Here is a 24723-nt window from a genome sequence, read left to right as displayed (position 1 = left end):
AGCGAAGAACTCTATTTGCAGCTTGAAGATGCAAAGTAATAGGCTGGGCTAAAAATTGACTTTAGTTGTTGAACAGCAAATGTAAGATCTGGTCTGGTAGTAGTTAAGTATAAGAGTCTCCCAATTAGTTTTCGATAGGAAAAAGGATTAGGAAGAACATCTCCTGTGTCCATGGGAGTTTTGGCTAGTTTGGAAGCCAAGTAGCCAAGGTCAGATAAGATCTCAAGGGCATATTTTCTTTGATTAATAAGAATACCTTTAGAATTTCTTGCAATTTCTAAGCCCAAGAAAAATCTCAAGTCACCCAAGTCTTTAATTTTAAAGGAATCATCAAGAAAATGCTTGACTTGAGTGATTTCTATCATATTATTCCCTGCTAGAATAACATCATCAACATACACTAAGATAGCAGTGAATGATTGTGATGTGGATTTGATGAACAAAGAATAATCAGACTTAAATTGGGAATATCCAAGAGAGAGTAAGGTAGTAGAAAGTTTCAAAAACCACTGCCTACTAGCCTGCTTCAAGCCATAAAGAGACTTAAGCAATCTACAAACCTGATTGGGCTTAAAAGCCTTAAATCCTTGAGGCAAGGCCATATAAACCTCCTCATGAAGATCTCCATGTAAGAATGCATTATTTACATCTAGTTGCTAAAGAAACCAATTGTTGGCAGCAGCAAGAGCTAATAACAAGTGCACAGTAGTCATTTTGGCTATAGGAGAAAAGGTATCAAAGTAGTTTATACCTTCAATTTGTGTATAGCCTTTAGCTACAAGTCTAGCTTTATATCTTTCAATAGACCCATCTGCCTTGAGTTTCACTTTGTAAATCCACTTACACCCAATAGGCACCTTACCACTTGGTAAATCAGTAAGCTCCCAGGTCTTGTTTTGCTCCAAAGCAGCTATCTCAGATTGCATAGCTTGCTTCCAACAGTCGTGTTTAATTGCTTGTGAATATGACCTAGGTTCTACTATTGTGGAAGTAGATAGAACAAAGTGTTTATAAGGAGAAGACAAGAAATCATAGGAAAGCACTTGGGAAAGAGGATAGCGAATACCTGGACCTGTAGTTGCTGGAGCTGCAGATGCTAAATTGTAATGGTAGTCCATTAAATATGAAGGTGGTTTTTGGGTTCTGTTAGAATGTCTAGGTTCTGTTTGTGCAGTGGAAGAAGGAGATACATGTTGTGAAGGTAATGCAGATGATGAAGAATTCAGTAAAGAAGAGGGAGAAAAAAAGAAAATCATAATCAGAAAGTGTGGTGTCTAATGGAAGTGAAATAGGAGAGGTAGAAAAATGAGAAGAGGACTGTGATTTATAAGGAAAAATGGATTCATAAAAAATAACATGTCTAGAAATGAAAATTTCCCTTGTAGAAAGATCAAACAAAATATATCCTTTAGTGCCACTTTTATAGCTAAGAAAAAGACATTTCTTTGCTCGAGAATTAAACTTAGATCTATGGGCTGTCAAGGTAGATGCAAAGAATAGAGCACCAAACACTTTTAGATCATGTATATTAGATAGAGTAGTATAGAGAATTTCATATAGAAATTTATTGTTTAGTAATGGAGTAAGCAATCTATTGATAAGATAGACGGAGTGTATAACAACATATGACCAGAAAATTTTGGGCAAATTGGCTTGAAATAAAAGTGCTCTAGCAACATTTAATATGTGTTGGTGCTTTCTTTCCACTACAACATTCTGCTGTGGTGTCTCAACACAGGTTGTTTGGTGCTCAATTCCTTTGGAAGAGTAAAAATGAGGCATAGAAAATTCTAAACCATTATCACTTCGAATGACCTTTACTTTTGTTGAAAATTGAGTGTCTGCAAGAAGAACAAAAGACTGAAGTTAAAAAGATGCTTGAAATTTGTGTTTCATCAAGAAAAGCCATGTATGCCTTGAGAAATCATCTACAACAGTGAGGAAGTATCTGTGACCATGAACAGCAGTTACAGAAAATGGACCCCAAATGTCCACATGTACAAGCTCAAAAATTTTATTTGTTTGAGTAGTACTAATAGCAAAAGGCAACTTCTTCTGCTTAGCATAATGACAAATGTCACAAACTACATTAGACAATGAAGTAACATCAGGATATTTGGTCTTTATTGCATTAAGTCTAGTAGTAGAAGGATGACCCAATCTACAATGCTAGAGATTGAATGCAGGATTGCAAGCTAAATATACTGCAGAAATAGAAACTAAATGTGCTGGTAGAGGTGACAAAGGAAATGAAGGTGTGGCAGGATCTACTAATGCATATAAACCATCTTTAGCTCTAGCTGTACCAATCTTCTTCAAGGTACTCAAGTCCTATATGAGACATTGGTCATAGTGAAAGATTAGACAACAATGAAGTAAGGGAGCAAGCTTAGTAACAGAGATAAGATTGAATTGAAATTGAGGAATGAAAAGCACATCTGTAAGTATAAAAGAAGAAGAAAAATGAATTGTGCCAGAAAAATAAGCTATGACTTTATTACCATTTGGAAGATTGACTGAGATTGGCCTAATTCTTTTATAGGTAGTGAAACAAGAAAGAGAAAAAGTAATATGATCTGTAGCTCTAGTGTCTAAAAGCCACATATCATGTTTTGTAGTACAAGAAAGGGTAAACACATTACCTGAAGTAGAGGGATAAGAAATGGTGGAAGGAAGAGAGGATTCAGGGATGACTTGACTGAGGCTTACTTGGTTCACTAAATGAGAATCTGGAGTGGGAGGAGACTGTTTAATTAAAGCTAGCAACCTTTGATACTGATCTGATGTAAAACTACAACTTGAATGCTCATGATCACCTTGTGGTGTATCAGAATCAATTATCTACTCAACATCACCAGTATAAACATTATTAATCTTGGCACCAGAATTCTTGAATTTAAAACCAGGAGGAAATCCATGCTTCCTATAACATGTCTCTTTTGTGTGTCTTGGTTTTCCACATTATGTACAAGTCTTATAGTTATTCTGAGTCCCAAACTTTCTATTATCTGTATTAGTGCCCCTGCCATATACATTCCTTTGAAAACCAGCTGCACTAGACTTATTAACAAGCACTTTTGGTTCAGTAAGTATTCCTATATTCATATGTCCTTCTTGTTGAACCACCAACGAGAAAACCTTATTGATGGAAGGTAAGGGTTCTAGCAGCATAATTTGTGACCTAACATTGCCCAATTGATCTTTTAAGCCCTTTAAGAATCTGATAACATAGTCATTTTCCCTATAGTTTCGCACAGTGACAAGAGCTTCACAAATACATGGAGTTGCATAAGTACATTGAGGAATAGAGCGAAAATTCTCTAGTTCATCCCATAAAATTTTCAAATGAGTAAAGTAATCTGTAACAGAATGTTCACCTTGCTTAAACTATATATCTCTTCTTGTAAGTCAGAAATCCGATACACATCTCCTTGAGAAAACCGATCCTTAAGATTTTTCCATATATCTCCTGCAACAACAATCCACAGGACACTTTTGTGCTATGGACTGAGATATTGCATGTGTGATCCAAGAAACTACCATGGTATTACACCTTTCCCAAACAGAAAATATTGGATATGTGGTAGCTGGCATCTTGAGAGTTCCATCAACAAATTTCATTTTATTCTTAGATTGCAATGCCATTCTCATTGCCCTTGCCCAAGAATGATAGTTGGATCCAGATAAAACATGAGAAACAAGAACTAATGCAGGATTTTCATTAGGATGCAAGAAATATGGATTCGAAGGATTTGTGAGATGATCAGGAGCTGAATTTCCAAATTGAGAATTAGCAGCTTCAATTGCCATGAGTGCAAATCAAAGAGAAGCAAGTAAATACAGAATCAACTGGAGGAAGAATAAAAAATTGATCAAGAAGGAAGGAGAAAAGAATCTCAGATGCAAAGAAGAACAGAGGTTACCAAAAAAAAAAAAAGCTCTGATACCATAACAAGTTTCTGGAAATGAAATTGTAATTCATTCTTATTGATAGAATGCCCAAAGATATGTTTTTATATACTAGCTTGAAAATAAGCAGGAAGAAAACTAACTGTAACTGCTATATGACACAAGCTACATGTGTTAAATATTTCTAACAAATTATATTTTTAGAATAAAGTAATTCCAGCTCAGTAACTTCTAGCTGAATTCTAGCTCTTAGCTTTATTGCTTCGTAATTGTTTTGCTTCATGTGATATCTTTTTATCTATTTTTAAAAGTGAAAGGATTTATTTTATCTAATTTAAAAATTTAAAGAACTTACTTTTTTTTAAAACTTATTTGATATATTTTTAAAATTTAAAGAATTTATTTGATTTTTAAAAAATTTGAAAAGTTTGATACAACTTTGAAAAAGTTTAAAAACTTATATGACTATTAATCGATATTTTATCTTTTTTAAGAAAAAAAATTATTTATTTAATTATGATTAAAATTTAAACTCAGAAGCTTTTATTGAATTAAAAAATAATATAAATTAAAAATATATAAATCATTTTATAATCTTTACTTTTCTTAAAAAAAAAATCAACATGAATCTTATAAGTTAAAGGCTTATTGAAAAAATATCCGAAACTTTTAGAATGTTCATGATTATAGCTAAATTTTTAAATAATGTGTACTATAATCGAATCTTTATATTAAATTAAATTTATGAAAATTAATAGTAAATTATAATATAATATTTATAATTTTATTTGATTAAAATAATAATCTATTTATTTAAATTTTATATTAAATATTTTTATTTATTATTTTATATTTATTTTTAATTAAAATTTCACATTAAAAATAATTTTTATTGATTAAAATATATTTTAATATAATAAATAATTTGAAAATTATATACTTAAGGTTTTATAAAACTTATAAATTAATCCCTCATATAAATTTGCTAACAATTTGATCCTTAAATTTTATTTTTTAATAATTTAATCCACATATTTTATTTTTATTAATAAATTGATTTATTTGACTAACGAATTTTAAGGATCCAAATTATCATAAATTTACCCTAGAAACTAATTTATGAATTTTATCAAATCTCGCTAACTTAAGTTGTAATTTACCCTTCAATTCACGTACTTGTAGTGACTTTTTCAAATGCTGCATATTGCGCAAGTGGAACCTCGGCCTTTAAACTTGCACGGACAGAATAAATTCTCTGCAATTCTTTTTCTTATTTCCAAGAACTTGACAGATGCCTAGCATTGCTTTATAAATATTAATTTTTTAATAGTTTTTTTTTATGTTGTACAGTAGCCGATGGAGGACAATGATCAGCCCTGGGTCCACTTTTATATATATATATATATTAAAAAAATATATTTTAGAAATGAATATAATAATAATAATTAAATATTATAAAATGTGAATATCTCAGCAGAATATTTTAAAAATAAAAAAAGAGATAATAAAAAATTATGAGAAAAAAAAAGCTAAAATAATACATGGTTTAAAATCTGTGTAGTTATTTGTTTCTGCTCTTGATTTTGGCCTAGTTAAATAATCAAATTGATTATTGTTTAAGGTGTATCTTTAGTTTCTTTTTACTTGATTTGCTTTTGAACTCAATTCTTAATCCACTACTTGCTGCCATATGTTAAAAAAAATTATTAAAAAATTTTATATAATTTTTATGGCTTAATAGAGCAATTTTTTTTTATATGTTAGATATGATAATAAAAGTAGATTGCTGAAAAGTGTTTAATGTCATATTATTTGATGTTGAGAATTGGTCAAATTTTAATTTGATTATTTTGTATCGTAAATCTTTTCTATCTCGATGTTGTAATGTGTTTACACATGGGGTTAGGTGACAAGCTAATAAAGTTGTTTATGTCTTAATAAAGGCGGCTTTGCTACTCAATAGACTCACATTTTGGATGGGGCTTTCAAATTTTTTATATTTTATTTTGCATTATGATTCATTTAACATGTTAAAATTAACTGGATAATTTATAAAAAAAATAAATATTAATTATTGTTTAATAAAAACATAATTTATAAAATTTTTACTAATTAAAATAATTATATAATTTTAATAATCTCTCTATACTTTATCTGTGTCCTCCCCCTTGATTATATATTATTAAAATAATTATTTAAGTGCTTGTCCATTACAACACATAATATCTAATTATGAATAATTAATTAAGTGAATGCCCACTACGACACTAAAAATAATGTGTAATTATAACGCGGCTAGTGAAGATGAGATGCCAAATGAAAAATGATAATGTCTGTCTTTATTTATACAATATGCGTTTTATCTTTACTAAAAACAGAAAATATGCTCTCTCTTTTTTTCTCTTGAATTTTACGCACTCTTTTCTTGATTTTAGTGGGCAAATTTGTTCATCCACTCTTTACCACTGCCATGTTTTCCATTTTCAGACCATTTCTTATAGAGCTAGAATGTGTTTTTTCTAAAGCAAAACCGCCAATTTAATTGTATATAGCATATTCCAACTACCCCATATCAATATTATTTTAAGAATTTAATTGTATATAGCATATTCCAACAACCCGATATCAATATTATTTTAGGAAAGGCTATTTGTTCCTATATTATTTTTACATGTTAAAAAATTATAAATATCAATGTTTTATATTAGTATTTTAATAATTAAATATTTGTTTCATAAAATTAAAATTATAATAGCTTTCACTGCCTAAATATTTTTTAAGTTGGACAAAAAAAAAAAAATCTCAATCCCCTTAGAAAAATGTATTTTTTTTAAAGTTAAAAAGTGTTGCGGGTCAATTCAACATAGAATAAATTAGAGAGTGACAAAACCAAAAATAAATGCTAAGGGACGAATAATAAGTAGACATTTCTATTAAAATTAAAATAGTAACTTCGTGAATTCCTTTTCATAATACATATTAATAATTTTATTTTTTTTTATTATGTTAATTTTTTAATTTTATTAATTTAAAATTTTATTAATTTACAGTTCAAATATGTACATAATTAGAAAAGTGATAACTTAAAATTTTATGAAACGTTTTATAAGTTCACAATTTGTACTTACATATAATTATAAAAATAGCATACAAGTATAGTTAAAAATTAATAAAAAATTTTCATCAAATTTTCTATTCTATATTAAATATCAGAACTTAATAAATATCCTATAAAATGAAATTATCAATTTTAATTTTAGAGTAAAATGAAAATGAAAAGCTATAATGAAATTATTAATTTTGATGGGTCAAAATATTTATTTAATTATGAATTTTAATCATGAAATGGGACAAAATAAGATTATGAAAAATAATTAGATTGGGGATAGAGCCACTTTGAGAACAAACGGTGTTATTGTTTATAGGAATTATATATTAGGAATGCAGAATGCGATTTTAGGCCGATCTATAAGGTCAATATCCAATTATCAGAAAGCCTGCCTTTAAATAGGAAAAAAAAAACTTAAATTTAATTACTGTGAGAAAATAGAAGTTTAATGACGGATTCACGAATTTTTCAAATTCAGATTAACGATGAATATATCACCAATTAATTATTAAAATCTTTTAGTGATGATCTTAATTCATTGCTAAGACATGTAGCTCATTCAAATAATTAACTTTTTTAGCTACGGATAAATCGCTTAGTGATGGATCAAAACATAATTTGCTGGTAATCAATATTATAGCAATGATCTATCGCTAAATATATTGCAATAAGTCATTTTGTTTAGTGAATTTTAAAGTGTGAAAAAGTATCCTAACGCATCAAAAGACAATAGTAATAAAATCGAACAAAATTAACAACTTTTCAAGGCATCACACAAATGCACCAATGTTTTTTTTTTATTAAATTCGGATCGAATTGACCAGTTGAATTGGTGAATTGGTTCTCAAACCGGTTTGAATTTGTAATTAAACCAGATAAGAAAGTGATCTAGCATGACCCGATCGACTCGGTGGTTGAACCATTGAACCGATGTGACTTAATTGACTCTGCCGGTTCAATTATTCAATAGAATTTCTTTTTTTTTAATTTTTAATATAGAGAATTAAACTCAAAATATTATAAAAATCTTTAAAATAAAAATTAATTGAGTTAACTTAATAACTATGTATTTTTAATTTTAATATATTTATTTTTTAATGTATACTTTATATTTCATATATATTGAAAAAAGAATTATATGTTTATAATTATATGCTTAACATAAAAATAAATATGAAACAAATATAAACTTAAAATAATATGCCGGAAATTAAGAGAGTAAAAAAAGATATCCAACATTTTTATTTGCAGTAATTCGACTTACAAGACCTATAACTATTCATTAAAATTTAACTTTCGGAGTTCTCCTTCACTATCCAACTTTTTTCATAACCAATAATCAAGTACAATCATAAACTTTCTCGTGGTGTAATAGCGTTTGTCAACTAATTATAAGAGTCCCTCGCTATCAATTCCTTGAAGTTTCACTTTAAATACTAAACAACCTTTCCAAGAATAATCTATAGGTTTTGATCGATGAGTTGGGTTTCTTTCCACTTATTTGATATAAGTTGAATCAATCCAATAAAAGAGATAAGTGATTTGTCAATTAAAAATAATAGTAGAAGTGATTTTTCTTCCAAAGAAAAAGCTTTGCTCAAGTGTAAAAATAAAAAATAAAAAGAAAATTCATCACTTTTAATCAAGAAAAATAATAACTTATTGGTCATAAAAAAAAAAGCCATAAAGCACAAAAATCGAGACTAATAAATCTCATAAAAAATAAAAATTAGTCGTTGTTTTATCTTTTAATTAACTTTAAAAAAGCCATGAATAATCAATTTAGGTGAAGTTGGCCAAGCGTGAAACATATGCCTATAAAATTAAAAAAAAAAAAAGAATTCACTTTTCTTCTATATCCATTTGTCTCTTATTCAACGCTTTACCAAACTCGCGATCCTTTTGTCTTCCACTTCCCCCTCTGCAATCACTTTCTATGCGTCTTCGTCCTTTTTTCCTCTTTTAAATATATGTAACTCATTGGGTGCAACTATTATAATTTCGATCTTATATGAAAATAGTTTAATTATTAAATTAAATATTTATATATAAATTTATATATTTATTATATAATTTAATTAATTTTACATAAAATTTAATATTAATATTTAACCTATTGATTGTGAAACTTATTATCACATGAAATCAAACTTTTATTAAATACATCCTAATTTATTTCTATTTTTTTCACTTTTTGTTTCTCCCATGTTTTCCCCTTTTTTATCTATAATTGAAAAAATTATTATTTAATTTTTATATTTTAATAAAATTAATGATTTGATATTTATATGTTGTAAAATATACTATTTAGTTTTTATATTTTTTTTAATTAAACTATTTAATCCCTTTGTCAAATTTTCTATTATTCATACTAGTCAAATTACTATTTAATTTATTTATTTTAAGAAAATTATTTAGTTGATCACTATATTTTGAAAAATATTATTATTTAATCCTTTGATTTTAGTGAAACTAATTAGTTGATACATATAATTTAAAAATAAAATATTTTAAAAAAATATATTCTTAGATAAAAATAAAAATTTTGCTATAAAGAGACTAAATTTATATTTATATATTTTTTTTAATTTCTAATTTTTAGGACATTGTTTTTTATATTTTCTCTACTAAAAAATAATTTTTCTTAATTAGAAATTTAGAAAAACTAATTAACTTTTTTATGTACACGGTTTATGCTATTTTTATCAATAAATAAAAACAAAAAGTGAAAATGAGAAGGAGAAAAATGTGGGTGTAAAGGAGAAGAAATGAAGAGAGATAAATAAAGAAGGATAATAGAGAAATAAGGAGGAGAAAATTATAGTAGTTTAGATATAAAAAAATTATGAGATTAAATAATTAACGGAATCAAATTATAAGGATTAATTAACATATTTTTTTTAAAATATAAAGACTAACTAATTAGTTTTATTAAAATAGATATACTAAATAATAGTTTGGCCAGTATTGACTAACGAAAAAAATTAATGAAGAGATAAAATAATTTAATAAAAGTAAAATATATAATATATTTTTTTAAATACATAAATCAATTAATTAATTTAATTAAAATATATAAACCAAATAATAATTTACGCTTTATGATTTATTAGCTTCAAACCCAAATTCCTCTTATTTCGCCATCGCCAAGGATGGCACCCACTACCACTAAGTTTCTTTCTCTAGTGGACAAAAATCGGAATCCAGAAAATTACACTACAAAAGCAGAACATAAGTTAAAGAAATGGAGGCCAAAGTCTTCTAAATTCCTAGAAAGGAGAGGAAGGAAATTTTAGGACTCAAGGGAAATATTCTTTCTTTTTGAGGTTTGTTTGTTAATTTTGGATAATAGTTTGGCAAGAGCTGCCATTTTTCCAACTGGATAATATGGCAAGTCTTGAATGGTAATCGCTTTTTGTGGAGGGTTCAAACTCAGAATACTCGGCATTGTTCTTGGTTGGAATTTCACCAAATATGCCCAACGAAGACATCCCTTCTAGTTCATGATCCTAAAACTAATTTTAAAATTTTATTGTATAGCTGTAATTTCATGTAAAATATATAATTTGCATGGAATGATAAATTAATAAAAATATAAAAATATAATTATCAAAATTTTTTAATTAATTTTAATAATTTTAATTATTTATTTGTTCATTTTGTGTTGGCCTGTCATTTAATGTAATTTACTTACATAAAATCATAATTATACTTTATAATTACTCTCTTGAAATTGGTAGATTCAGATTTTACACGTTAAAAGTTCATTACTTAAATATATTTATATAAATAATTAATTAAATATAAAATATATTATTTATATTAGTCATAATTTTTATATATTATATTAAAAATAAATAAAATTTAAATATCAAACAACACAAGTCTATAAATAAGACATGAAGGCTTATTTTTCAAAACACAATAACTCTCAACACAATTAATACTTGATAAGCACAATACCTTAGTTCAACTTCTTTAATTCAATATTTTTCTTTATATTTGAGTAGTCTCTTTAGTTTTTCTGTCTAGTATCACATTCTTTTCAGTCTTGTTATTTTTAATTCAAGCATTCCATTTACAATTTTTCTGCAAACATTTCAATTTCCATAATCAAAATCTTTAGTTTTAATTGCAATTTCCCATTTTTTTTTCCATATTTCAATTGTCCTAAATCAGTTTTTAATTTCAAAATTAGTTTATAATACTTGCATAGATTTATATTTCTGCACCAAGTCTTTTTATTTTTCAAAGCTTAATTTATATTTTCTACAAATGGTTTCATTTTTAAGAAAATTAGTCTTTTAATTTTTCAAAGCTCTCATTTATAGTTTTTATACATATTTATGTTTTCTCAACTAGCAATTTACTCTTTCAATTAAATGCAAAATTTACTTTTTTTTGGTATAAATTTATTTTTCAAAGCAATCAATCATGAACATCATTTACTTTTTAAACAAAACCTTTAATCATTCATATACAAGTGATCGTTTATTTTTCCAGCAACTAATTTTCTTTTCTCAACTTTCACAAAATCGACATAAGTAAAAAATCTTGACGAAACGCGTTCTAATAAAGTTAAGAAATTCAAGAAAAAGTTCAGTCCTTTGATTTTCATCAATTGTTCAAATTAAAATGCTAGAATAGCATATTTACATTTTATATTTGAAATCTTAGCGTCCCTTTTACACCCAAAATTCAATACACGCATAAAGAAAAAATTATGTCTATTTTTGATATGTTTAAATTCAATAAAATCAATTTAGCACAAAAAAAAAAAAACCCATTATCATCTCTAAACATAGAGCACCATATCCATAAATATATTGGAGTAAGACCCATATGACAAACAATTTCGATTTTTATCTAATCATACTTGAATTAGATCGAATAGCATTAATTTCTTGCGGTTTTAATTTTTTTATAGTTCTAATTTCAATTTAAGTGTAATTTTATTTTTAGTTTAATTTCAAATTAAGACAATTCTATAATTAACTTGACCGTGACAGACCCTGGCGTACTTTGGATTGCAATCAGGTCCTCAAAGTGGGCCCCGAAGCCCACAGGGGCATCATTAGTGACGCTGTCAGAAAAACCCCACTCAGCAGGATTAAAGTCCATCACTGATTTTCTTATCAGCACATGTTCAATCAACTTTTATTTTAATATCTTACTCTTTCATTTAAAAAAAAAAAAAATTAGCCCTGTCCTTTTGCTGTCAGTATTATCCCGCTTGCCACAATGAATTTTATTCTCATTTTATTCTAATATCACATATTCGTTTAAGATTTTTATATAATAACTAAAAAAAAATTAAACTATTTAAGTTATAATAAAAATTTTTATAATTTAATTAAATTATTATTTATTTCACTTAATTAATAAAAAAATATAAAATAAATTATAAAAAATTAAAAAATAAATATTATGCTTAATAAAAAATAAATATAAAATTAAAAAAAATTAATCAATGCACTTCACATTTTGAAAAAAAATAAAAAATATTTTCCTTTAATTATTTTTTTTTTCTCTTATTAGAATATAAAAAAAGATAATAAAAAGAGAAAGAAAAGTATGATATCTAAAAAAAATAAAGAGAAAAAAATAAAAAATATTTTCTTTACTCTTATTTGAATAAAAAGATAAGATAATAATAAAAAAAGAAAGGTATAATAAATTTATAATTTTATCTTATATATTTCAAAAAAAACTAAAAAAAAAGCAATTTTATAATTTTTATATATAAATATATTTTTTTCTCACACTAACAAAAGAAAAATAATAATTCTTTTTCATTTTTCCTTTATTTTCTTTTTTTTTCAAATAAAAGAAAATTTCAATTATTCTTTACTTTTTTTCTACTTATATTCCTTCCTTTTATTTTTCACACATTCAAATAAGGGCTCAATCTTCTTAAAGTTATTTTGAACAAAATAATTTAAAAATATGATAAATAAAAGTAAAAGGAGGTTGAATATTTTATGATAAAGGTTTTTTTTTTCTTGATAATTAAATAAGGGCTCAATCTTCTTAAAGTAATTTTCAACAAAATAATTTAAAAATATAATGAATAAAAATAAAAGGAGGTTGTATATTTTATGATAAAGGTTTTTTTTTTCTTGATAATTAAATAAGATGAAAGTAAAATATTTTAATTAATTAAGCATAAATCTCAAAATAAAGATTTAATTTAACAATTATAAAATTTATTTTTATATAAAATTTAGCTTACTTTAAACTCTTTACTGAGTTGTACTAAAATTTTTGAACTTAAAACCTGATAATTTTAGAGATAATTCAATTTTATTGAGTTAAAATTCACTGGTTAAATTAACTAAAGTTAATAAACATTAAAAAATTTATATTATAATATATAAAAAATATATCTTATTAAATTTAAAATAATGTTATTAATATAGCAACTTAATAAAGAAAGCCAAAATTTTAAATATTTAAATTTTAAGAATTTAAATATTATCATTTATTTTTTTTAAAAATAGTTTTGAAGTTATTAAAATTTTATTAATAAAATTAATTTTAAAATTTGTCTTTTTTTTGTCAGCTCTTCTGAAGATTGTACTTATGCTTTTAATATAGTATTAGAGCTTCCTATTTATAGAACTTTGGTAACCTTTAAAGCTTTTATAATGTATAACCGCTCTTAGGCTTGAATGTCTAATAGTTATATTAATTTTTATTTTAATTTTTTAGCATGCCATACCATTCACACCTCAATCTACCAACCTTTTTCTTATTTTTATAATTTGGTTCTGTGGATACCACCCGTGGCCGTATATATATAGAGGCGTCTCTATGTTTGCATCTTGACATAGCCTTTGTGGGAGCAAACAGCAGGTGGCCAAAATCTTCAACCCCTAAAGAGTTGTGTCCTTCTCTCTCTCTCTCTCTCTCTCTCTCTCTCTCTGTCTCTCTCTCACAGAGAGTACAATTGCTAGCACCTGGTAATTTTTAGTTAAAAAATGGGTACAGAAAAAAAGAGCAGTATGGTGAAGAAGAAGAAGAAGAGTAATCATATTGGGTCCATAAGATCAATTTTCATGCATGCAGACCTAGTAGATTGGTTGTTGATGGTTCTTGGGTTCATTGGATCCGTCGGTGATGGTTTCTCCACCCCGCTTGTTTTGTTTGTGACTAGCAAATTGATGAACAATCTCGGTGGTGCATCTTCTAGCCAGAGTGATTTCTCTCACAACATTAATAAGGTCAATTAATGGATTTATATTTCTCTCTTTATTTCTCTCTTTTATCTAAAGCTAACAGACTACGGTTTCGATTCCCATGGCAGAATGCACTGGCGCTCTGTTACGTGGCTTGTGTACAATGGGTTGTTTGTTTCCTTGGTGGGTTCAAATTTAATAATTAATTACGATTCTAGTTGACTTGTTTTGATGGATTAAGTAGAGATTAATTATGGGTTTGGATTATTTATTTGGATGATCAGAGGGGTATTGTTGGACAAGGACAGGAGAGAGGCAAGCTACCAGATTGAGAGCAAGGTATTTGAAAGCAGTGCTGAGACAAGAAGTGGGTTATTTTGATTTGCATGTAACCAGTACAGCAGAGGTCATCACAAGTGTCTCTAATGATAGCCTTGTAATTCAAGATGTTCTAAGCGAGAAGGTTACTTGTTGTCTGGTCATTTATTGAAAATTTTCACCAACCAAGATGTGAATGATTGAAAATTTTCACCAACCAAGGTGTGAAAATTGAGAAATTTCAATATTTTTACTAATTAATGTTTGATAATATGTCAAATCAGGTGCCAAACTTTTTGATGAACGCTTCCATGTTCTTTGGTTGCTATCTTGTGGGGTTCTTGATGCTTTGGAGACTAGCAATCGTGGGGTTTCCTTTCATTGTCATTTTGGTAATCCCTGGTCTAATGTATGGGAGGACTTTGATGGGATTGGCAAGAAAGATCAGGGAAGAATACAACAAAGCAGGTACAATTGCAGAGCAGGCAATATCTTCCATCAGGACTGTGTATGCCTTTGTTGGGGAATCCAAAACCATAGCTGCATATTCTGCAGCTCTTGACTTTTCGGTGAAATTGGGGCTCAAGCAGGGCCTGGCTAAGGGCTTGGCCATCGGCAGTAATGGTGTTGTCTTTGCTATTTGGTCTTTTATGTCTTATTATGGCAGCAGAATGGTTATGTATCATAATGCTCGTGGAGGGACTGTTTTCGCTGTTGGTGCCTCAATTGCTGTGGGTGGATTGTAAGTTTCTTCGCTCCTTTCCGATAATCTTTGAATAGGTTTCTTATTTTGTTTCCCATTGCGGTAAAAAATAATAATAATAATAATAAAATAAAGAGAGAAACAGTAAGTTGCATCAATTTTCTAGGTTCTAGTTACTGCCTTACATGACATACGACAAATATTTAAATTAGTGGCAGACAGTTTTAGAAATTAAATTTTTCTTTTTTTTTTCATATTATAAGATGGTCAATAGAATTGTTGAAGGGAAAAAATTTGACAAGTGATTTATTAGCAAACATTTTAATTATTTATTGGTAATTTTTTATATTTATTTATTTATTTATTTATTTTGGAACATTTAGAGCCCTTGGTGCTGGCTTGTCCAACGTGAAGTACTTCTCAGAAGCATGTGCAGCAGGAGAACGGATCATGGAAGTGATAAGAAGAGTCCCCAAAATAGATCTAGAGAACATGGAGGGTGAAATATTGGAAAATGTGAGAGGTGAAGTAGAATTCAAGCATGCAGAATTTGCATACCCATCAAGGCCAGAAAGCATAATCTTCAATGATTTTAGCCTAAAAATACCAGCAGGAAGAACTGTTGCCTTGGTGGGGGGTAGTGGGTCAGGCAAATCAACAGTAATAGCACTGTTGCAAAGATTTTATGACCCACTTGGTGGGGAAATACTTCTTGATGGGGTGACCATTGACAAGTTGCAACTCAAGTGGCTAAGGTCACAGATGGGTTTGGTGAGCCAAGAACCAGCACTATTTGCAACCAGCATTAAGGAGAACATACTTTTTGGCAAAGAAGATGCCGCAATAGAAGAGATTGTTGAAGCTGCCAAAGCTTCTAATGTTCATAATTTCATATGTCAGTTGCCTCAGGGGTATGACACCCAGGTTAGTTTCTTCTTGTCTTTTAGCCAGCGACATGCACAAGCATTACTATGAACATTTGACTTGCAACAATTTTATGCTTTTTAGGCATATTACAGAATAGACCTCACACAGATTCTTTAATGAAACGACAACCCTGCTTGTACCATTATTTCTATGTCTTATCTTATGCCTAGTCATTATTTTTTGTCAAATTCAATTCCAAACAGGGTGCTAGGCTAGGGACATGGAACCCCACATAATTAAATTAACCCATGCCTTTCTGCAAGATGCTATTACTTTCCCAGCTCCTAAAAATGGGTACCCATGTGTGTTTCTATCATTTGGTAGCAGATTGAATATGAACCCTGTGCCTATCACAATCACCACTCTCTTTTATATATATATATATATATATATTGAATTTGATAAATTCAAATTTAAAATTTTACAATTTTAGTAATCACTTCATATCATTAAATTAAAATTTATTAATTATTATTTTTTATATAATGCACCTCCACTTAAAAAAAATCCGCTAAAAAGAAGGAAGGTAAGGCCAGGAATACCTTCCAAAGTGGGAACGTGCCTTGGGTCACCTCCACCCAAGACTCCATAAACTCAAGTTGGAACCGGGACACAACCCATATCATGTTTCCTTGTTCTCTACCCATTTTTAAACAAAGTTTCATTAAATTAATTAATTTCTTCCATTATATATCAAATTTTTTAAATTAAATAGTGTTAAAATTTAAATTTTGATCTCTTTCTTGATTTGAAAGTTGATTGACACCAACCATTTGTTTTTTAATCTTTATCTTGATGGAAAAAAAAAAAAAAGCAAAATGATAAGAACCCACTTTTTGTGCTAAAGCAAAGATTATAAATAAGTACTTAAATAGGTGTTCATATATGCATATTTTATTCAGAAACATCCTCAAGCTTATGCTTTTGTCGAATGTTCAATTGGCAACTAATGAAAATATTAATACCTGATTAACAGGTTGGCGAGCGAGGAGTTCAAATGTCAGGAGGACAAAAACAAAGAATTGCTATTGCAAGAGCAATAATCAAAGCGCCAAGAATCCTCCTCCTTGACGAGGCAACAAGTGCGTTAGACTCGGAATCCGAACGCATTGTCCAAGAGGCACTAGATAAAGCCGCTGTTGGCCGCACCACCATCGTCATAGCTCACCGTCTCTCCACCATCCGAAACGCCGACATAATTGCCGTGGTCCAAGATGGCCAGGTGATGGAAACAGGTTCTCACCATGAATTAATGGAAATTGAAGATGGACCATACGCAACCTTAGTCCGTCTTCAACAAAGAGAAAAAGAAAAAACCAATGAAGATGATCAATATCATTTACCCTCTTCATCTTTAATCTCGAAAATGGACATGAATAATACTAGCAGTCGCAGGTTATCAATGGTGAGTAGGTCGAGTTCTGCCAATTCAATGGCTCCAAGTCGAGCTTCGATCACCGGAGAAAATATACAATTAGAGGAGCAAAAATTTCCTTTACCCTCATTCCGTAGACTGCTAGCTTTGAACTTGCCAGAATGGAAACAAGCAAGCTTTGGGTGCTTAGGTGCAATTTTATTTGGTGGGGTTCAACCCTTATATGCATTTGCAATGGGGTCAATGATATCTATATATTTTTACACTGATCATGATGAGATTAAGAAGCAGATAAGGATTTACTCATTATGCTTTCTGGGGCTCGCAATATTCTCAATGATCGTTAACATTGTTCAGCACTATAATTTTGCATACATGGGTGAGTACTTGACCAAGAGGATAAGAGAGAGGATGCTTTCACAGATACTGACTTTTGAAGTTGGGTGGTTTGATCAAGATGAGAATTCAAGTGGTGCAATTTGCTCCAGACTTGCCAAAGATGCCAATGTGGTATGTATTTTTAATTTATACGTGCTAATCTTATTTGTATTTATTATAGTATCACCATTGAATAGCTAAGCAAGCATTATCCATTTAATTATTCTATCTGGTCAATTAGTAACTTTTCTTTTGGTAACAAAGGGAGCAGCAAAAGCTCAAAAAACACAAGTGTTTATTTAAATTTTCATATGTAGTATAAATTTTTATAAGTTTTAACTTAAAGCCAATTTAATAAAAGAAAAATGACATATTATTAAGCCTTCGTTTGTTTTGTGGAAAAGCAAATTTATATAAGGAAAATACCTTTTATGAAAATCGGTTTTAAAAAAATGTTTTTCATGAAAATATTTTTCAATATTTAATTGTAATGTTAAATTAATAGCATATATTTATATTATATATGTATAAATACTTTCACATTTCAATAAATTTATCAAAATTCATAATTAAAAATAATTTAATTTTTCTTTTTATTAAGAAAATATTTTTCATTTTATTAAGAAAATATTTTTCATTTATTTATTTTTTTTAGTGCTTCAAATATTAAAAAATATAAAAAATATTTTTTATTTTTTATATTAAAAAAATATTTTCTACTAAATAAATGGAGATTGGATTATTAGTTTATTCAGGGATAACTTTTAAATTTAGATTTTTTTTTCATTCAATAATTTTAACAAATTTGTACAACCAGAACTTTGCTTGTTAGGTATGAATTTGACAAGCCTTTGGACTCCACTTATATATATATATATATATATATATATATATATATATAGAGAGAGAGAGAGAGAGAGAGAGAGAGAGAGAGAGAGAGAGAGAGAGAGAGATCATATACAGTACTCAGTGGGACAATAGTTGAATTGTTGAAAGCTACTTTTTACTTCCACTTCACAGAAATAGTTACACTTTATTTAGATCCAAAAAAGAAAATAATGAGAAAAAAATAATAAATAATAATAATAAGAGGAAAATATATTTTCCTCTCATGGATATAGGGAGGAAGGAAAATATTTGAAAGAAAGTTATTTTATAAATAATAAAATTATAAATTTATCATTAAGTTAAGTTAAGAGATAAAAAGTTATAAATAGAGAAATATAATTATAATTTTTTATATTTTCCTTTCACTTTCCTTTTATTTTGGAACAAAGTAGAAGTGGACAAAATTTTTATTTTTCTCTCAAATTTTTCTTCCCCTTTTATTTTCTATCAATCTAAACATAGAATAATAAAAAATAAAATTATTTTCCTCTCAAATTTTCCGTTCTCTCTCATTTTCTCTCTATCTAAACATAGTGTTAAGGACTAACATCTCCTAGATTCCTTACCTTACTTGCATGACAATTTCTAGTATCAAATTGCAATTGCTATTTTCTACATTCTTCCTCTCAACATTATCTTCTACTCTCTCTTAGTTTAATTGTAGGAGATTTTGTCAATAATTATTATTTTATTTGAATGATAAAACCGACTTCTCTGTCACTCTCTGGCATATTTTTTTTGCCCCTTCTGATTAATCTATTCATTTATTGATATCTTCTGTTGTTAATTAAATATATATGAACAAGGAGGTTTTATTATTTTGCTTGAATTGTTACTAGTAATACAAATTTTCTTTTTCCAATTATTGAACCATCTTTGGTTCTGGATCTTTGTGGGCTAAGTTTATGTTTTGTTTCATGGGCAGGTGAGATCTCTAGTGGGTGACCGAATGGCTCTTGTAGTACAAACAGTATCAGCTGTAACCATAGCCTGCACAATGGGCCTTGTCATTGCCTGGAGGCTTGCTGTTGTGATGATAGCAGTCCAACCTCTCATCATTGTCTGTTTTTACACTAGGCGTGTTCTGCTCAAAAGCATGTCCCAGAAGGCCATCAAAGCCCAAGATGAAAGCACCAAGGTCGCAGCAGAAGCAGTGTCCAATCTCCGAACCATCACTGCCTTCTCCTCCCAAGATCGAATTCTTCGAATGCTCGAAAAAGCCCAAGAAGGCCCACAGAGAGAAAGCATTAGACAATCCTTGTTTGCCGGAGTTGGACTCGGCACCTCTCAAAGCCTAATGTCGTGCACTTGGGCTCTTGATTTTTGGTATGGTGGAAGGCTTATTGCCGAAGGGTATATCTCTGCTAAAGCCTTATTTGAGACGTTCATGGTTTTGGTAAGCACAGGCCGTGTCATAGCCGATGCTGGAAGCATGACCACTGACCTAGCCAAGGGCTCGGATGCTGTTGGTTCAGTCTTCACCGTGTTGGACCGGTACACGAAAATTGAGCCTGAAGACTCTGATGGGTTCAAGCCTGAAACGATAATGGGCAATGTAGAGCTTCGAGATGTGGACTTTGCATACCCAGCTAGGCCTGATGTGATCATATTCAAAGGTTTCTCAATCAACATTGAGGCAGGGAAGTCAACGGCGTTGGTGGGACAAAGTGGATCCGGAAAATCGACCATCATTGGATTAATCGAGAGATTTTATGATCCAATTAGGGGGACGGTGAAAATAGACGGTCGAGACATCAAGTCATATCATTTGAGATCATTGAGGAAGTATATAGCTCTGGTCAGCCAAGAGCCCACATTATTTGCTGGGACCATAAGGGAAAACATTGTGTACGGTGCACCAAATAAAAACGATGAATCAGAGATCATCGACGCAGCAAAGGCAGCCAACGCTCATGATTTCATTGCAGGATTGAAAGATGGATATGACACGTGGTGTGGGGATAGGGGAGTGCAGCTATCAGGTGGACAGAAGCAGCGTATTGCAATAGCCCGTGCAATACTGAAAAATCCTGCAGTGTTACTATTGGACGAGGCAACCAGCGCGCTTGATAGTCAGTCAGAGAAGGTAGTGCAAGACGCGTTACAGCGCGTGATGGTTGGGAGAACAAGTGTTGTTGTGGCACATAGGCTAAGTACTATACAGAACTGTGATCTTATTGCCGTTTTAGATAAAGGGCAGATGGTGGAGCAAGGGACTCACTCGTCCTTGTTGGCAAGGGGACCTACAGGAGCTTACTTCTCATTGGTAAGCCTTCAAAGGACCCCACATAACAGCAACAGCGCTACTAGCCGTACATTCAATTGAGTGGATGTATGGAGTTTTTTTTTCTTTCTTTGTTGCCATCAAAATGGTTTAATATGAAAACCAATCTTTTTCAGAAGAAATGGCATTTTTATGTTGTGTGAGAATGGAGGATATTAAAATTGTGATAATAATGATAAGTTTATATGCAAATTGTATATATGAGAATGCTAATAATGCCTACCCTTATTTTTGAAAGTTCAATTTTTAATCCAAGTCATGTTTGAATATAAAAGAGAAATAAAAGAAATGTTGAAATTGCCAAGAATTCAGAATTGGAAAATGCCTTCTCCTTCATTCAAGGACTGCCTCTTGCTTGTTGAACAAATATTTAACTTGTTGCTTGATGACCAATCGCTTCAGGTGATTCAGCAAATATATAGCAAACTTGATTTGGGCTTTTGGTGCCATAAAATCCACCAATTTCAACATACATCAAATGCTTATGTTCTTATTTTCTTGTGCTGTCTTCTAGACAACACAACACATTCGCCTTAAACAAGTCTAGTTGTAAAAATAACAGAAATAAATTTACCAATATATGAGTAGAATACTATAGTTAGAAGCGAACAAACTCGATCAATGAAATTAAAACTCAAACCTGATCTCATATGATTTATGCGATATTAATAATTAGGTAATTAAAGATATATATGTGCATTAGCATATAATACACACACTTTTTTTTCCCACTTTCTTGGAATAAGAAAGATAATTTTTTTTTGAAAGAAAACCGAGATTGATCTTAATAATTCATCAATCTTTAATTAAACACGTTGCAATTGAGCTCAAAGTCTAGTTTAGGAAGATTAAACATGCCTCGTTTAAACATTTCATGCACATGAACTCATATTGCCACCTTGAATCACATCGTCTCTACCTTGATCACATTTAACATGAATCAAAAGCTATAAACCACGTCCAAGAGTTACCTTGTTTGCGGTGATTCTCTTACAATTACTTGAGATAGATTGAGTAAATAAAAAGCAACCCAAGTAGCGTTTTTCCTCTTGAGAAAAAATACCAATATAGCATCACACCAGCTGGCCAAACATATCTTCTGTTTCGAAATTTTGCTTATATCTTCAATAACTGCCCCATGAACCAACGTGTAGAGAGTGGAAGCAGTTCACTACGTGCACGTCTCTATAGTAAAGAGAATTCTGAAATCTCCCTTTTCATGGGCTGCAGAATATTAAGGCTCATATGGGCTTGCTTCATTAAGCTTAATCATGTGTGGGCTTAGTTCACAACACCTTCCAAGTTGTAGCACAAAAAAAATTGGAAATGCTTTGCATATATATATTTGTCTCCAAACTTTAGTCTAATCACATTATGAAAGATGGTTGTGCTTTCTGGCATGCATTTAACCTATAAAGAAGTTGCTAACAAGCCGTTCAAATAAATGTTTAAGAATGGGAACAAAGAAAAAAAGGTTCTATTTTTTTTTTTTAACCTACAACAAGGTTTTATTTCCCTGTTGTTTCATTTCTATTCACTTAAGCCCCTCAGCAAAGGAAGATCTTCAAAGACATGAGGAATAATGAGCATTCCTCTATATATCCACATAGTAGCCTAATTTCTTCAAGTTAGGAACTCCACTTAAATTGAATGTCATCTCTCAACCAAAACGCATTCAAAATCACAAAGATTGGGATCGCACCAGTGTTATTAAATCTGGATTGAACTAATTAGTTGGATTGGTAAATTGATAAATCAAATTTCAAGTAGTTTGAATTTATATTTGAGTCAGATAAGGAATTAATTTGATTGACTCGATTGGTTGGACTTATGAATCTTATTATCACTAATATTTGGAGGAAAAAAAAATCCTCATTATAGTATTAGTTTACATATGCGAATCAAAATAAAAAGTATAGAATATTCAAGTTAAAATAGTAAAAACTGTAGACATCTAGGCAGTGGCTGTGTCAAAATTTGACATTAGTTAGGTGATTTATAATTTTTTCCCTCTTTTAAAAAATGAGCAGTCACTTTAACTTGGAGTTGAAATAATTGCTTCTAAATCTTGAGAACTCCTTTTCATAAAATACTTATTAATAATTTTATTTTTGCTCATGAAGACTTCTTAATTTTACTAACTTAAAAATTTTATTAATTTACAATTCAAAATACATATAATTAAAAAAATAATAATTTAACATTTCATGAAAAATTTTATAAATTCACAATTTACACATCTATATATTTACAAAATAGAAGACAAGCATTAAAATTAATAAAAATTTTCATTAAATTTTCTATCCATCTATATTAAATAACAAAACTTAATAAAACCTCTATAATTATCAATTTTGATTACGAAATAGAATGAAAAGAAAAAAAGTAAAAAAAAAAAATTAATAGAGAATAGATAAGAAAGAAAGTTGAGCAAATGGCAAAGCGGGCAATAAAATCCTCCTTAATTCTATTATAATTATGACTTGAATATTGAAATATTGACCTCCACTGGCCACCCTAATTTTTTTGTTGTATCTAGAGATGGCAATTGGTACTCCTAAAAACAATCATCCATACTTAATTTAGGAGTGTTAAAATTTGAATCCTATAAAGTATAAATAACAAGTCCCTTCCCCATGTGTGGAAACATAATTTCTTTGGCACTCTAATATATTTAATTATAGTCTATTAAATATGCTTTAAATCGATTTTAAATTAAGAGGAAAATAATCTACATTCCAAACCCCAACCACGCACAAAATCTATACCAAGAATAGAGAATAAAAATAATATGGTCAGCTACATCATCAAACTCCTTTATTTTTTGACTTCTATCTAATAGATACCTCAACTAATTTTTTTTTACTCACTAGATGCCTAAACTTTAAAATTTCATTATAAATAAACACAAAATTGCGTAGATGAAGAGATGTGAGATACACGCGTGATGATGCATTCATTTAATGCCAAATGTTCAAGACAAAATCTGAGGTGGCACCGTCATGTTGGCAACCTCTTTTATACACTACCCACCTGTAAAGCCAACACACTGACATAGAAAAATAGAAAATGGTTACTGTCTGAAATGTCATCTATTTCCTTCCACTCTAATGACAGCAGAAGAAAACCCTAACAATGGTGAAGAAGACCTTGATGAAGAAGAAGAGGAAAACCAACCTGAACTACCAAACCTAAGATCGAAAGTCTCAAGCACAAAAACATGTTGGTGGTGACCACATGGCCGAGGTAAGTTCTGGCGTGTATCAAGATTCAGAGGACTTGGTCCCATGATAGCAAAAGTATTCTTGCTATTTCATCTCTTGCTTTTCTGTATCTTGGTTTCAATAGTGCTGGAGAACTTCAAAAAATGTTACAAGAATATTAATAAAATGTTGCCCCTTCTCGCCCCCTCTCACCATCGATATTCCTCCACCCCACCCGTTCTCCCTCCCTTCTTAAACCTTTGAGGAGGAGTTTACCAGAAAAGTGATGTGCCATTACTAAAGTTAAAAAAGAAATTGTTTATTCACTTTTAACAGCATCAATACAAGAATTTAGGGTTCTTGCAACGAAATAATGTCATTATAAATATCAAAATTGTGACCATTTCATTATTGTGAGGAATTGCATTGGTCACCAAATTTGTCACAGTAA

The 24723-nt window shown here is 29.6% G+C and overlaps 2 protein-coding genes across 2 annotated transcripts; one reads left to right on the top strand and one right to left on the bottom strand.

Annotated features, from left to right (window-relative positions):
• Nucleotides 1-1801: 1801 nt before the first annotated feature.
• On the bottom strand, nt 1802-3810 carry LOC131174038 (uncharacterized). Its single transcript, XM_058137073.1, has 6 exons — nt 3480-3810; nt 3034-3359; nt 2710-2841; nt 2206-2331; nt 1916-2055; nt 1802-1841 (listed from the first exon to the last, which is right to left on the bottom strand). Exons 1-6 carry the CDS (start codon nt 3808-3810, stop codon nt 1802-1804), a joined length of 1095 nt encoding a protein of 364 aa, XP_057993056.1.
• Nucleotides 3811-13843: 10033 nt separating this feature from the next.
• LOC110633616 (ABC transporter B family member 15) lies at nt 13844-21306 on the top strand. The gene is made up of 7 exons (XM_021782289.2): nt 13844-14241; nt 14325-14379; nt 14481-14659; nt 14799-15256; nt 15601-16141; nt 17121-18029; nt 19711-21306. Exons 1-7 carry the CDS (start codon nt 13999-14001, stop codon nt 21109-21111), a joined length of 3786 nt encoding a protein of 1261 aa, XP_021637981.2. The 5' UTR covers nt 13844-13998; the 3' UTR covers nt 21112-21306.
• Nucleotides 21307-24723: the final 3417 nt, after the last annotated feature.

Source organism: Hevea brasiliensis, chromosome 15 (genome assembly GCF_030052815.1).
Source record: "Hevea brasiliensis isolate MT/VB/25A 57/8 chromosome 15, ASM3005281v1, whole genome shotgun sequence".
NCBI lineage: Eukaryota > Viridiplantae > Streptophyta > Magnoliopsida > Malpighiales > Euphorbiaceae > Hevea > Hevea brasiliensis.
The sequence above is the reverse complement of the archived record's forward strand: the minus strand, read 5'-3'. Positions and strand labels throughout refer to the sequence as shown.